Raw genomic sequence first — 15,350 nt, 5'->3', positions numbered from 1 at the left:
TTAATAAGAAGACAGAGTTGTCAGGTGTCATTTTATTCATTTGGTTGTGAACCAGACAACAGGTTACTTCTATACAAGATCTGGGTCATTCAAAATTAACATTGGTATGATTTTCCTTAAAGCTTCACCCATACAAAGCTTTTCGTGTCTCAAAGGGGCTACCAAATCTATGACTATTATACAAAGAAAAACCTTTAATGCAGTCAGCAGATAATAGGAATAAAAAGTTAGGAACATCAGTGGAAATTCCCTTTGGGGATTATAAAATAGTATCTAAACACCTTTCTGTGTAGCTGTTCCTGTCAAGCCTCTGACTTGTTACCATGCCAGCCACCCAGGAATCAAACTTGGTTAAATTCAATGAACTAAACTTTGGGGAGGAATATAGTTCTTTTGCCTCTGTATTTGGTTAGGCCTGATTTGCTTTTAGACTGAATATATAATCGCCCCCTCATGTTATTATCGCGGCTTCCCAGGTGTTGCTGGTGGTAAAGAATCCGCCTGTGAGTGCAGGAGACGTAAGAGACGTGGGTTTGATCTCTGGGTTGGGAAGGTCCCCTGGAGGAGGGCATGGCAACCACTCCAGTATTCTTGTCTGGAGAATTCCATGGACAGAGGAGCCTGCTGAGCTATAGCCCATAGGGTCTCACAGAGTCAGACACTACTGAAGCAACTTAGCACACACATGTTATTGTCATAATGTGGGATTGAAAATTTTTTGCTGTAGTTAACTAAAATCCACGGTTATTTAACAGGTAGTTTGTACTCATTTGATTTTTTTAGTGGAGATTAGTAAGGTTTCTCTGAGTTTGAGTAGGTGGAAGAATGAGCCTCCATTTTTGATAAACCCCATTTAAGTCAATAAACTTCGGATGAGAAAGATTGTGCATAGGTTTAAATTCACCTTTTGAGTGACATTGTTTCGAGTTGAATTCTTGGCATTAATTAAATATTTTATAATTATCAAAGAAGCCCTGAAAGTATATACAGATCTATGTCTGAATGTATGTGTGTGTTAATCACTCAGTTGTGTCCGACTCTTTGCAACCCCATAGAATGTAGCCCACCATGTTCCTCTGTCTGTGGAATTCTCCAGGCCAGAATACAGGAGTGGGTAGCCATTCCCTTCTCCAGGGGATCTTCCCAACCCAGGGTTTGAACCCAGATCTCCCGTGTTGCAGGCAGATTCTTTACCATCTGAGCCACCAGTTCCTGAGAGGACAGTGCTCAGAGTGGGATGTGTTTTGCAGTCACATTGTCCCATGTTGGAGGAGACAGCGTTAACACTTTAATTAGCAAAATGGGACAGATACTAACCTAGGGGTGATGCTTGGTATCTTCCATGTGATCATTGTTTTTTCCCTACCTCATCTTTATCATCATTGATTTTTTAATTTAATTACTTTTTTTTTTATTTCTATTTTTAATGTTTTTTTTCTACTTCTCTGCAGAGGGGAGAAGTATATGGGACTGTGGCAAGATGATGTTTGCCAAGGCAATGGTGTAGTAGTTACCCAGTTTGGTTTATACTATGAAGGCAACTTCCATCTTAATAAAATGATGGTGAGTGGAATGTTTTGCATATAGTTACGGTTGACTTTTTAAAACTTCTAGTCCTTAATTTTTAAGTCATCTTTTTATTAATGTTCCACCTTCCCTAATACAATTTTTCTTATCTTTTTTTTTTAAGATTATATAAGGCTTTGGAGGATGTGGCTACAGATACCCTAAGTTACTGCATGTTTTATGTGTTGTGATTTTTGTTTTGTTTCTTCACATAGGGAAATGGGGTTTTACTTTCTGAAGATGATACTATCTATGAGGGGGAATTTTCAGATGACTGGACCCTCAGTGGAAAGGTTGGAAACTTCTTTCTCTCTCTTAATAATCTTTTACTGATTTTTTTCTTGATCTTTAAAAAAGCTAACCTCCAATAAAATTTACCTGTTTCAAGTGTGCATTTCAGTGATTCTTTAGTATGTATGCAGAGTTGTACAACCATTACCATGATCCAGTTTGAGATCATTTCTATCACCATCTCCTGCCTGGTTATAGTCATTCCCTGGTCCACTTCCAGTCCCAGATGACCTCTGATAAACTTTATAGATTTGCCCTTTCAGGTCCTTTCATGTAGTTGGAATCATACAACAAGGGTTTTCTTTTGTGTGGCTTTTCACACTTAGCATGTTTGTGAGATTTTTACATATTGTGGCATGTACAATACTTTATTCCTTTTTATTGCTGAACAGCATTGCAAAACCACATTTAGTTTGTCCCTTCACCAGTTGATGGGCATTGGATTATTTTCAACTTTAGACTGTTTGCAACTTTAGGGTACTGTGTATAGCGAAGTTAACTACAACTTCTTTTCTTCTTTTTTTAATTGAAATATGATTGATCTAATATTGTGGTAGTTTTAGGTGTACAGCATGACTACTCAGTATTTTTGCAGATTTTGCCCCATTACAGGTTATTGCAAGATAATGGATATAATTCCCTGTGCTATACAGTATATCCTTGTTACTTATCTACTGTGTACATAGTACTTTGTGTCTGTTAATCCCATACCCCTAATTTGTCCATATCCTATCCATTCCCATTTCAAAACCACAGGTTTGTTTTCTGTCTCTGTGAGTTTGTTTCGGTTTTCTATTTCCACTTAAAACTTCTTGTGTGAACATGTGTTCTCATTTCTCTCAGGTGGATACCTAAGAGTACAGTTGCTGGGTTATGGAAAATTGATGTTTAACATTTTAAGAAGTGGCCAAACTATTTTCCAAAGTGGCTGCATCATTTTAAATTCCTATAGTCAATGTATAAGGATTCTAATTCCTTCACACCTTTGCCAGTATTTTTTATTTTCTTTTTTTCCTCTTTGTTATTCTAGTGGATGTGAACTGAAACGTCGTGGTTTTAATTAACATTTCCCTAGTGACTAATAATCTCATTATAGAACATATCTTCAAGTACTTACTAGCAATTCGTCTGTCTTCTTTGGTGAAATGTATATATTCAAATATTTTGACGTTTTAAGAATTTACTTGTTTATAGCTTATTGCATTTTAATATCCTCTGTATTTTGATATTCTAATTTTATGTCTTTTCTTTTTCCTGATCAATCTAGTTAAAGTGTTGGTCTTTTTTTCTTAGTCAATCCTGTTAAGTGTGTGTCAAGTTTTCATATCTTTTCAAAGAAGCAACTTTTGGTTTCATTGTTTTTTATCTCTTATTTGCTTTCTCATGGATTTTTACTCTAATCTTTACTATCTTCTTGCTTTGGGTTTAGTTTGCTTTTTTCTAATTTTATGAGGTGAAATTTTAGATTATTGATTTCAGGTCTTTTTTTTTTATAATATAGACATTTACAGCTTTAAATTTGCCTCTAAGCACTGCTATTGTAACATTGCATCGATTTAGATAAGTTGTGTATTCATTTTATACAGCTCAAAGTATTTTAACAGTTTTTCTTTGTCTTTAACCCATGGGTTATTTTCGTATACTCTTTTTGCACATGCATGTACATACACTTTTTTTTTAAGGATTAGGGACTAGTTAAAAGTGAAAATGCCAACCATTTAGTGCTTTTGTTTTTTTTAACCCCCCTTGATTTTTAAGACTGGAAATAGTTCCTGTAATTCCACTTTTTCTCTTCCATTACCTAGGGAACACTGACTATGCCAAATGGAGATTACATTGAAGGTTATTTTAGTGGAGAATGGGGATCTGGGATCAAAATCACTGGAACATACTTCAAGCCTAGTCTGTATGAGAGTGATAAAGACAGACCTAAAGCTTTGTGAGTAATGAGTGTTAATTATGGATTAATTATTGAATGTTTTGAGTTGTCTTGATTTTATAAAAACTGGTTAGTATTTCAAATGCAGAGCAAGTTTTTAAAATCTGTTTTTGTAAGCAGTGTATAAATCTATAGTCTTGTCTTATATTATAGCCTCAGAGCATAAATGTTTAAACTGATGAAAGTTCTGTGGGCAGGAATAATCTTACTGTTAATGGTACAGGTATCCAAATTGATTGAAAGAGAACCTTTTAAAATGGAAGCCCTGCACAACTTCATTTTGAAAAGTAAAGATCAGCCCTATAAATACAAAAGTGGAATAGTGTACACTGCATATATGGGGAAAAATCAAAGTCTCTAAGTGTATTGTGTTCTTTCTCTAGGTTTTTGGCACGTTTATTTTCCTTTACTGATTCCAGCTTCTGCTTTGTTTTTGTATTTTGATAGCATCTCAGATTCTTTGTTTTCATGGGAGCGTGATATACTTTCTGTAGCATGTTTATTCTTAAAGAGTATTTTTAGAACCCAGTGCATAGTGTATTTTACAGTTCTCATTGTGAGATATGCAAGGCACAGAAACTTCTCTTTTTAGCAGGAATCAGTTTTTCAAAATCAATTCTGTAGAAATGTAGAAAGCAAAGGAGATAAGTCTGATGTGCTTCATACTTAACAGTTCATACACTTTAGTATCTAATAAACACTAAGTAGCTAAAAACCATCCCTTTACACTTTTTATTCCGTCTTTAAACAATGGAGATACTATCAACTTAGGCAGCTTTTGTCACAAAAGTATTTACAGTTCGTGTATTAGAAAGTTTCTGTTCCTTAGGATATTTGCACAAACATAAGTGATCAATAAAAGGCTGACATAACCTTATTAGCAGGAAGCTTGGAAACCTGGCGGTGCCGGCTGATGAGAAGTGGAAAGCCGTGTTTGATGAATGTTGGCATCAGCTCGGCTGTGAGAACCCAGGCCAAGGGGAAGTTTGGAAAGCATGGGACAATATTGCTGTGGCCCTGACCACCAATCGGCGCCAACACAGAGACAGGTGCGTGGATGCCTGCCCAGCATAGAGCCTGGTGGAAGACGAAACCTAAAGCGAGTAGGTTGTTAAGGATTTCCACATTTAGGTTTTAAGTACAATTTAGAAGTCAGTGATGTACTTCTGGGTAAGGATGGATAAAACACGCCTCCCGGTGTCTTCTGCTGAACTCAACTATTAATATAAAATGCAGGCAGAATACTGAAGAGCACATGTCAGCAGAGTATTGGGGAAGAACACCTGAATTCAAAGTGCCACCCAACCAGTGGAGAGTTTTCAAGTTTTTTAACCTCAATGTTCCTCAGCTTGAACTCAGTATAACTTGAAACTAGAAGCACACACTGTGGTGTAGGGATCCAGAAAAACCCCTCTATTTCTGGCTCAAGATGCCAGAGACTCCTAGAGCTCAGAAAGAGTGGAGGAGGAACACTGGGTTTTCTCTCTCTCCTTCTCCACTTTCTCATGCCTCAGCCTACAGGCACTTCTGTGGCAGGACAGCGATGCACCAGCTGGAGTAGCCAGGAGTACTTGGAGAAGCCAGGACTCTTACGGTGTGGACCCTTCTTCTCCCTTGATGGAGCATCAGGTCCAGGAGTCAGGGCCAAACCTTACTGCTATGTTGGCTTCTCTCTCTATCCTCCCACCACTTTATGGAAGTGGGTAATTTCAGGCTGAAAGACTTACCTACAGGGGGAATCAGAAAATGCTGGGGAGGTCATGGAGAGAGAGGAACTTTGGAAAGCAACCCTGATAAGTTGTTTATGAACTCCTGGACTCACCCCATACCTGTTCATGTGTGGATTTGATTCTAATTAGCTAAGCAGTCCACCTAGGTCCCAGACTGACTCTTGGGTGGTACTCACGGAACAGACCCAGACAGGCCTGCATAGCCTGTGGGAAGTGGGCTAACACTGGAACCACAGCCCACAGACAGCTGAAACAAAGATACCAGCTGTTTGAGAGACTCCTAAAGTCACCTACACATTCAGTGATTCACTAGAGGGACTCATAATATGACTCAACATATAGTTGTACTCACAGGTAAGAGTTCTTCCAGCAACACAGTAAGGCTCCACAGCCGATCATAAGGGAAGGGTCTGGAGGAATCCATGTGCAAGCTTTCCGTGCTCTGCCTCTTCTCTGAGGGGTCACACACAGCACACTCTCCCCCGGGCAGTAAAATGCAGCCACACATACACAGTATTTCTGCTCAGCGAAGCCCATTAGAGATGAACTGCCCCAGGTTTTTACTGGGAACTGATCACATAAGCCGGAGAAGGCAATGGCACTCCACTCCAGTACTCTTGCCTGGAAAATCCCGTGGATGGAGGAGCCTGGTAGGCTACCGTCCATGGGGTCGCTAAGAGTCGGACACGACTGAGCGACTTCACTTTCACTTTTCCCTTTCATGCACTGGAGAAGGAAATGGCAACCCACTCCAGTGTTCTTGCCTGGAGAATCCCAGGGACGGCGGAGCCTGGTGGACTGCCGTCTATGGGGTCGCACAGAGTCGGACACGACTGAAGCGACTTAGCAGCAGCAGCAGCAGCAGCAGATCCCATAAGCATCTTAAGCCTACCAGCTACCAAAATCCCACAGTCCCAGAAGGAAGCACATGTTCACCGTAAATCACTTTGTTAATACAGTCTATGGGCAGCGCCACAATACCCTTATCAGTTAGGAAATGCTTCATATTCGTATAGGGGATTTAGTTCCCAGGTGCCACCCAAGGGCCAGCTTCATCAGCAGGTCTGTGTAAAGACAGCAGCTTCAGTTCTACTATGTTTACTATGTTTTGGATGTCAACATCCTCAATAGGATATAAACAGGACCCAGAATCTCATAGCATAATACTCAAAATGTCCAGGAAATAAACCAGAATTACTTGGCAATCAAAGAACCATGAAAATCTCAACTTATTCGGGGAAAGATAAACAACAGATACCCATGATCCCCTAACCTAGATTTTGGAATCATATGACAAGAACTTTAAAGGAGCTATTATAAAAACATTCAAATAAGCAATTGTAAACATCCTTGAAACAAATGTTAAAGTTGTAAGTACCTGCAAAGAAATAGAGGTATAAAGAAGAACCAAATCAAAATTTTTGAAATGAAAAATACAGTAAGCAAAATTTAAAAAATCATTGGGTGGACTCAGTAGCAGATAGGAAATGACAGCAGAAGAGTCAGTAAACTTGAAAATAGACTAATAGAAATTATTTAAGCTGTACAACAGAGTGTGAAAAAAAAAAAAAGTGAACAGAGCTCTAAGGACCTGAGAGTCTAATATTTGTGTCCTTGGAATCCCAGAAGGAAAGGAGAAAAATTGCAGAGCTGGAAAATATTTGAATAAGTAGTGATGGAAAACTCCCAAGTTTTGTGAAAGCCCAACACATAAACCTGCACATTCAAGAAGCCGAACAAACTTCATCCTAGAAAAAACCAGATATCCATGCACAAACATGTCATATTCAAATTGGAAGAAAAAAATCTTGAAAGCAGCTACAGAAGAATTATGCATTACATATATATGGCGATAGCAGTTCAAATGGCTGCATCTTTGTTGTCAGAAACCTTGGTGGCCAAAACGAAATGGCACAATGATTTGGAAGTGCTGAAAGAAAAATTACAGATGTACTTTTCATTTCTTTCTTTTTTTTTTCCTTCCATTTTCTTTTTCCTGCTTTTCTTTTCCATCTGCTATTCTTCATATTTCTGTATATAACTTGGCCAGTCACTTCCACAAGCACTGATTAGCATTTGAATCTAAAGAACTTGCTAATCCCTGCAGTATAGAAAGGTTTGGTTTTGTTTTTTCCTGTATTGGGGATCATTGGGAATTGATTATAGTGTTTCATTCATGAAGTTTATGATTTTTATCTCCTACTGTATCAGTGAAAGAAATGCAAACTCCCAGGATTGATTAAAGCTGTGGATGTGTCCTTATGGGATGCAGTTGGTCAGCCTTCACTGATAGAGCCCCTGGGCCAAGACATTGAGACTTGAGTCCTCCAGTTAAACCTCGGTTAACTTTTGTTGGGTATTTCCAAGAAGTGAGAATGAATGAACTTTTGTGTAAAACCACGTTGCTGCCACAAAGATCTTATTTGTTCATTGATTCTGTTAAAATAGTATCAATGTTAATTGTGTACTGTTTCTAATTTCTCATTGATCGTAATCTAATGATAGAGTGCCAATACGGAAAATTTCAGTTAATGACTAGTATGTGTTTTGTCTTTACCTCTTCATCCGAAGCTTCGCTTTACCCATTGCGTGCGTACCCCACCACCTGTTGTAGTGTCCACATTATCCCCTTACATCTTGAGTTCATTTCCATTTCATCCTTTGCCCTTTGATTTGTTTTCCTTCATTCTTTACCTCTCCCTCTCCCCTTTATTCCATTTCTATCATCACTAACAAGTCTGTCACCAGTTTTCTCTTCAAGCTAACATTACTGTATTTTTCAACACCAGGGTTTATATTGGCACAACATTTTCATTAATTTATTGTGGTTTGTGTGGAGTAACATTAAGTGCTATTTTGAATAACTTATATAAATCTAATACAGGACAATTACAAGTTATAAGCACATTTGGGCTGAACACTGTGATGGTTGCTCTATTTCGTCCGTAATAGAGCTTCATGTACACTTAAAATTATCTTGCTTTCTTAAAATATATGATAGGCTTTCTTTTCCCTTTTTATAGTCCAGAGATACTAAGTCGTTCACAGACTCAGACACTAGAGAGTTTGGAATTCATTCCTCAGCATGTTGGTGCCTTCTCCGTGGAGAAATATGATGACATTAAGAAATATTTAATAAAGGTAAATGAGAATCGGAACCATACTGGTCTTGTTAATTAATGTTAACCATACTGGTTTTGTTAATTAACAACTAACACAGTATATCATTCAAATGTACTTACAGCTTATTGTTACTCATAGCCTGTTTTTGCTTTCTTAATATGTCTTTTGTTAATTCTCTGACTGCTAAGAGCACATTTCCACCTAAAGATTGGCTGATTATGATGGTAGAAATTTATAAATTTTGTAAATGTTCAAGGGGATTCTGGACATCTAGGGTCAGAGTTTAAAATGGCTTTCTGTTTGTAACATTAGCAAACTAGAAGTTATATAAAGAAGGCACTCTGCCCTCACCCCATGGTTATGCTGTCTTTGCTTCCTTCTCCAACCCTGTAAAATCAGACCACAGCTTAAAGTATGACATGCATTTACAGTAGGGGTGCAGGAAGGAGTATTAGGAGAAATCAAGGGAACTGAACAGTGACTGTTTCAACTCTCATTATTCAGTGTTCTGCAAGGTAACATTTCATGTATTTTTCTTGGCATTTAAGGTATGTTATCTTTCTTTTCTTTTTTCCTTTGCCCGGGCCACACGGCATGTAGGATCTCAATTCTCCGACCAGAGATGGAACCTCTGCAGTTCAAGTGCAGAGTCTTAACCACCAGACTGCCAGAGAATTCCCTTAGAACCTTTGTTTTAATGATGTTATCCTATATCAGTATATCCAAAGCTATTTTCCCAAAATGTTAATAGGATTCTTTGATTAAGGATTCCTACTCCATATAATTTGGGTAGAATTAACGCTTTCAGAGAAGTTGAAGTATTTAAATATTCCTGGTCCAAAAAGTAGACTCTTGACGCTTTGAAAATTGTTTATCATTTATGAAATTGTTTATTTTGATTGTTTCTGCTGTTGGTGCACACTGACTGGCTGCGTTGGTTCTCTTCCTGCTCAGGCCTGTGACACTCCTCTGCACCCGCTGGGCAGGCTCGTGGAGACTCTGGTTGCAGTGTATAGAATGACATATGTGGGTGTGGGAGCCAACCGCCGGCTACTGCAGGAGGCTGTGAAGGAGATTAAGTCCTACCTTAAGCGAATTTTCCACCTGGTGAGGTGAGAGAGCTTTTCATGTCAGCAAGGTGTGGAAATACTAGTTTATACTCATGCTTGGGTAGCTTCACCCTGAATCTAGAGATTACAGCTTGCGAGCAGTCATGAATGTTCCCCTTTATTGCAGGAATTATTCATCAGGAAAATGGTTTTATGCCACAGATCCTTCAGTAGATGAGTGAAAACACATTTTTACTTTGTGTTCATAGCCATTGTAACTTACTTCCTTTATGTCTTTCTTACTCGTTAAGTATAATAGAAGGCTAAAAATAAAATTTTAATACAATTTTGGTATGACGTATGAGTCTTATTTGGATTTACTCTCTAGGCAAAGTTGTGTCTCTAAAACCTAGCCTAACCTAAAACCTGGAGAAGACGAAGTCTAATAGGAAGTTTTATCCCTGAGTATTTATGTCCTGTCAGGCTTCCCAGGTGGTGCAGTGATAAAGAACCTGCCTCCCAGTATAGGAGATGCAAGAGACGCAGGTTCAATCCCTGGGTCTGGCAGATCCCCTGGAGGAGGAATTGGCAACCTACTCCAGTATCCTTGTCTGGAGAATCCCATGGACAGAGGAGCCTGGCAGGCTATAGTCCATAGAGTCGCAAAGAGTGGGACACGACTGAGCACACACACACATTCATTAGCTACGTTATTAATTTTATTCTGTAAGAAGCATTAGTTAAGACTCTTAAGGAAATTAATATTTTCATTAATAATTGATATGAAGTTTGATTTAATTGGTCCTTAAGTAGATTAAATAATGGAAATGTGTTTTTACTCTTTTTATTCACTTTAGAGGTATAACTGTATAATGATTTTTTCATTCTTCCTTAGGTTCTTATTTCCTGAGCTTCCTGAAGAGGGCAGCACAATTCCTCTCTCTGCCCCTCTGCCGACAGAAAGGAAATCCTTCTGCACTGGGAAGTCAGATTCCAGATCTGAATCACCAGAGCCTGGGTGAGTAGAGCTGGGTGGAGATGGTGAAGAAAGAGGATGGGAACCAAGTGGTCTTATGCAGAGAATCCCAGGAAAAATTCTTCTCTCTAGATCTGTTTCCTTCTTTTTAAAATAGTTTGGTTGGATTAGGTGATCTCTGAGGTTTCTTTTAGGTCTCAAGTTCTGTAACCATGAAACTGTAACCAGAGATGACTAGGCACAAAGGCTGATGAGCAAAGTAGATCATTTTGCCCCAGTTCAACAGAGAAGTCAGCCTTAAAATGGAAACACAGTGGGCTTTCATTTAGATTTTGAGCCTATGAAAAGAATTCACAAGTGGTCCAAGACAAAACTCTGGGCCATAGGTAAACTTCTCATGTTAACTCCTTACATAAAAGAAGTAATAGAACTGCTTCTTTATTCAAAATTTCCCACCTTTACTTTCTACTTCTAGAAAATGAAGCTCCATGTTTGATTCTATATTCAGTTTTAATATTAAGGGTTCTCCGTCTCCCTGTGATGTTTTGTAGCTATGTGGTTACGGGTTCTGGGTTACTGCTTCCTGTACTCCTACCTCGGCTCTACCCACCACTGTTCATGCTGTATGCCCTGGATAATGATCGCGAGGAGGACGTTTACTGGGAATGTGTTCTCCGGCTAAATAAGCAAGCAGACCTTGCTCTTTTGGGCTTCCTTGGGGTGCAGAGGTCAGTACAGTAATTATGAATGGGATCTAGTGGTTTTAACTCAAAATGCAAACAGCATTATCAGGAATTTGGTCCTTTGATATTTAATTAAATATATGATTTGCAGTTTATTTACTTATTGCCTGTCTTTAGCAAAATAGTGATATTTAAAAATCTTTATTTCTGAGAATCTTTAGACGTGAGTTTGAAATCTGATTATTCTTCTGAATATATGTAAATAATTTGAGTTTTTCCTGACTGATATTTTGCATTGCTTCAAAGCCACATACATACATTCACATTTTCAGAAAAAGTTAACTGTATTCAGTCTCTGGCATTCTTCTTTCCCTTCTTTTCTCTTCTCTTCCCTCCTTCCCTTGCCATCTACAATTTCTAATTAAAAGTTTAGAAGTGTCCTTTTTTTTTGGAGGGCATTGTTTCCTATAATCCAAGGAAATAGTCAATAATTATACTTTCTAGAAGTGTTATGATAAAGCTGATTACCCCAGCACCCAATAATTATAGATTTGTGCTATTAGAAAAAAGTGATTGAGCCTTAATTGGAAAGTAAATTTTTTCAATGGACTGGTTCAATAGTAAAAACTAAGTAACTGTGAAATAGTTAATTTAAGCGGGGACAGGAAAGTCAATCTAGTCATTAACTGTTTTTATGAGGCTTAATCTACCATAAGACACAAACACATATTAACAACGTATGGATTCCATTGTAGGAAATTTTGGCCAGTGACCTTGTCAGTCCTTGGAGAGAGTAAAAAGGTATAGTGGATTTTAGTTTTCCTTAGCAAATATGCTTTTGTTTGGTGTGGGGGATTAGAGATAGCAAAAAAATTTCCATGTTACTTTGATAGTATAGTATACAAGTGTAAGTTATTCACTTAAGACGTGCATTCTGTGATTGGTGTCATTTATGTTTATTGTCACTGCAAAAGACAGCTTTCTTCTTTGACCTTTATCAATCCTTTTTTTGCAGGTTTTGCCAACCACGAAAGATGCTTGTTTTGCCTCAGCTGTAGAATGTCTGCAACAGATCAGGTGATCTCTGCTTTGTTGAAAATTATGTAAATCAAAGGAGTGGTTAGTTTATTAAGATATTGATGAGATCTTATATTTACCTAAGCTCTAGTCGCCCCACACTGAACTCCCCAAGATGGTGTCAAACTCAGCCTGGATATCAGAAAGACTCTTGAGACATTTGGGTTACCTTTTACTCTACAACGCCCTTGCATTTTCAGAAGTGGTGGAGAACCTACCCAGAAATTTATCTATATAATCATATCTTTAGCCAAATGGAAATTAAGCTTCTTACTCAGAGAGGAGCATGTATTAGGACAATAAGATTCCATGTGGGTAAAAGGAGGTGATCTGTGACTTAGTGAATTCTTTCATGTGAACCATTCATAGTTGGAGGCTTCTTTCCTCAAAGGATCATAGGCTTACAGAGGTCATCCCTTCCAGTGACTCCTTTTGCCTGATGTGTCCAGCTTAAGGCACATGAGCCCTTAGAGTATATTGTCAAACAATATCAAATAGCTCTGCTAAGAAAACAACCATAGGCTATATTTTGTCATTTCTTTTTAGTTTTTAATTGGTTTTTTTTTTTTTTTTTTTTACAACAGCACAACGTTTACCCCATCAGACAAACTGAAAGTCATCCAGCAGACTTTTGAAGAGATCTCTCAGAGTGTCCTGGCGTCACTTCAGGAAGACTTCCTGTGGTCTATGGATGACTTATTCCCTGTTTTCTTATATGTGGTGCTCCGGGCCAGGTGGCCAATCTCTTCTGTCTTAAATAGATTCAGAAGTAGAATGGACATATAAGCAGAAGTAACTCAATATCTCTTTCTTGTTTGGGGCAGGATTAGGAATTTAGGCTCTGAGGTACACCTCATTGAGGATCTAATGGACCCATATCTTCAGCATGGAGAACAGGGTATAATGTTCACTACTTTGAAGGTAAAGTATAGATATTATTTAATATTTTATTATGTTAAAATCTCTCCTTCATTTGCCATATTGTGAATCTGTCATTAACCACCTTCTTTTATATAAAACTTTAATGCAAACATTAAATGCCTTTAGAGCACATCTTGTTAATATTTTAAAATATATACTATATTAAAGAAAAATAGAATCAGTCAGTCTTAAAATACTAAAGCAAGTTATCCAATCCTCTGACTCAGTAGGTCTGAAATGATGCTTAATCTCAACCTGTGTGTTTATCAAACACGTTGGTGATTCTGATTACACTTGTTTGTGTACCTTATACTGATCATCAGCATATTCTAAATGTCCAGTCAGTAGTGGCTTAGCAAATTAAATATTTATGCTTAATGAGAGATGTTAAACAGCTTGAAAAAAAATTTTTTTGTCTGTTTTAGAATTAGAATTTTACAAAGTTTTATTTTTACTAATTATAACTAGGCAAAGTAGACATGGGATAGCATAGGGGGACTGGAAGAAAACGGGAAAATATGAAAGCAGCTGATTTTGCTGAACGCTCAGTATTCATAAAGGAGTTCCTTTCTTAGTCCCATGTACATTGTTACGTTTATGTAATTTCTTTTAAAGTAAATTTTAAATGGTTTTGAACTTTTCTTTCAGGCATGTTACTACCAGATCCAGCGTGAGAAGCTTAACTAGGCTGCATAACAGATTGACAACTGGATTATCTATTCAGAGTGTTTCAGCACCATCTGGTGTCTTCCTGTAGCAGCAAAAAAGAACAGTGTTGAAATTAGGACGTTGTATTATTTTGGTTGTTATTTCTGAGCCTTGCTAGTGATTGGAGCTCTGAGCCCAGAATAAAAGACTGTATGGTGGAAAGGGAGGACGGAAAAGGAGGTAGAAATCAGATTAGACCAGTCCCTGGCCTGTGTTACGTTTCCCGAGTAACATACATCTGCTGTTGGAAAAACGAGGCTATCCCTTCCTATGGTAAAGAGTATGCCAGCTCATGAACTTGTAGGATAAAATTCTCAGTGTGGCTTCTTACATTAAAGAGGTTGATGAATATTTTTGAGTTTCTGGTTTGCCCGCAGTCGCCCCAGACTCTTTTGCAAGGAACACTTTGTACTTGAAACTATAGTAGCCACACTATGCCTTCCAGAATTCCTTGCAATCATGTGTGCACCATGCTTCTTTGCTGAGGGGAGGGGAAAGAGGAACTTTTAAACTGCAATTTTAACTTTTTCTAAGCTTTTCCACCAGGGCATTTATTCGTGATGGGAAAGGTTCTGTGCAGTTACTACTTCTACACCCTGACCCCAAACATGGAGCACACCAAATAGGAGTCTGCTGCCTCCCGATGAGAAGGAACATAGGAACTGTGTTCTTGGATTCCTTACGATGCTCCAGAGTGGATACACTGGAATTCAGACACTGACTCTGAGCTGCTGTGGAACCTCATTCATCCATATGCAAATGATGTGTTCCAGGACCTGTGAAAGCCTGAAGGGCTTTTGCTTGCAGGCTGTGTTTTGGAACAGGACTAGAGACTGGGAAATATGGAAGCAAAGAACTGCATCCATCCTTGACCTAGTGTGGTTCTTCCCTGTACCTTGCACTGAACTCACAGAGGGGAAGGAACAGGAAACTCACTTTGGCTTTTCCCATCTCAAAAGTATTATGACACCTCAGCCTTTTATTGTTTTGCTTTTCACCGTTTTTAAATGTCCTGTTGTAAGTGGTTGGTTTACACTGTACAAATAACACTAGTAGCTGTTCTGGATAACATAGGTGCTCTTCCCCATCTCATCTCCTCTACACCAGGGTGAGCATTCGGAGTGTCCTCCTCCTTCATGTTAACATCTGCAGATGTTAATCGATTTTGAAAAAGGATCATGGTTTCTGCTCTACTTTATAATTAAGACAAGTGTTTATTAAAATACTGTTTTGGAATGTTGGCTGTAATGTAACAGCAATTTTCATAATAAAAGACATTCATATTTA

The 15,350-nt window shown here is 38.2% G+C and overlaps 1 protein-coding gene across 14 annotated transcripts in view; it reads left to right on the top strand.

Moving 5' to 3' along the window:
* The window catches only part of ALS2 (alsin Rho guanine nucleotide exchange factor ALS2), a 64,039-nt gene extending 48,689 nt beyond the window's left edge, over window positions 1–15,350 (top strand). For 4 of the 14 annotated variants that reach the window (XM_081581919.1, XM_081581916.1, XM_081581918.1 and 1 more), the window contains 12 exons: window positions 1,452–1,563; window positions 1,782–1,859; window positions 3,663–3,796; window positions 8,550–8,667; window positions 9,604–9,761; window positions 10,594–10,716; window positions 11,226–11,402; window positions 12,113–12,158; window positions 12,373–12,434; window positions 13,019–13,168; window positions 13,259–13,355; window positions 14,004–15,350. In XM_081581919.1, the coding sequence (XP_081438045.1) occupies window positions 1,452–1,563; window positions 1,782–1,859; window positions 3,663–3,796; window positions 8,550–8,667; window positions 9,604–9,761; window positions 10,594–10,716; window positions 11,226–11,402; window positions 12,113–12,158; window positions 12,373–12,434; window positions 13,019–13,168; window positions 13,259–13,355; window positions 14,004–14,042 (1,294 nt within the window). In that variant the 3' untranslated portion in view covers window positions 14,043–15,350. Of the gene's footprint in view, window positions 1–1,451; window positions 1,564–1,781; window positions 1,860–3,662; window positions 3,797–4,677; window positions 4,846–8,549; window positions 8,668–9,603; window positions 9,762–10,593; window positions 10,717–11,225; window positions 11,403–12,112; window positions 12,159–12,372; window positions 12,435–13,018; window positions 13,169–13,258; window positions 13,356–14,003 lie in introns of all 14 variants that reach the window. The other 10 variants (XM_081581912.1, XM_081581914.1, XM_081581911.1 and 7 more) reach the window with 5 other exon arrangements.

The sequence above is a fragment of the Giraffa tippelskirchi genome, chromosome 3 (assembly GCF_054371585.1).
Source record: "Giraffa tippelskirchi isolate mGirTip1 chromosome 3, T2T-mGirTip1v1.2.pri, whole genome shotgun sequence".
NCBI classification, from domain to species: domain Eukaryota; kingdom Metazoa; phylum Chordata; class Mammalia; order Artiodactyla; family Giraffidae; genus Giraffa; species Giraffa tippelskirchi.
The sequence above is the reverse complement of the archived record's forward strand: the minus strand, read 5'-3'. Positions and strand labels throughout refer to the sequence as shown.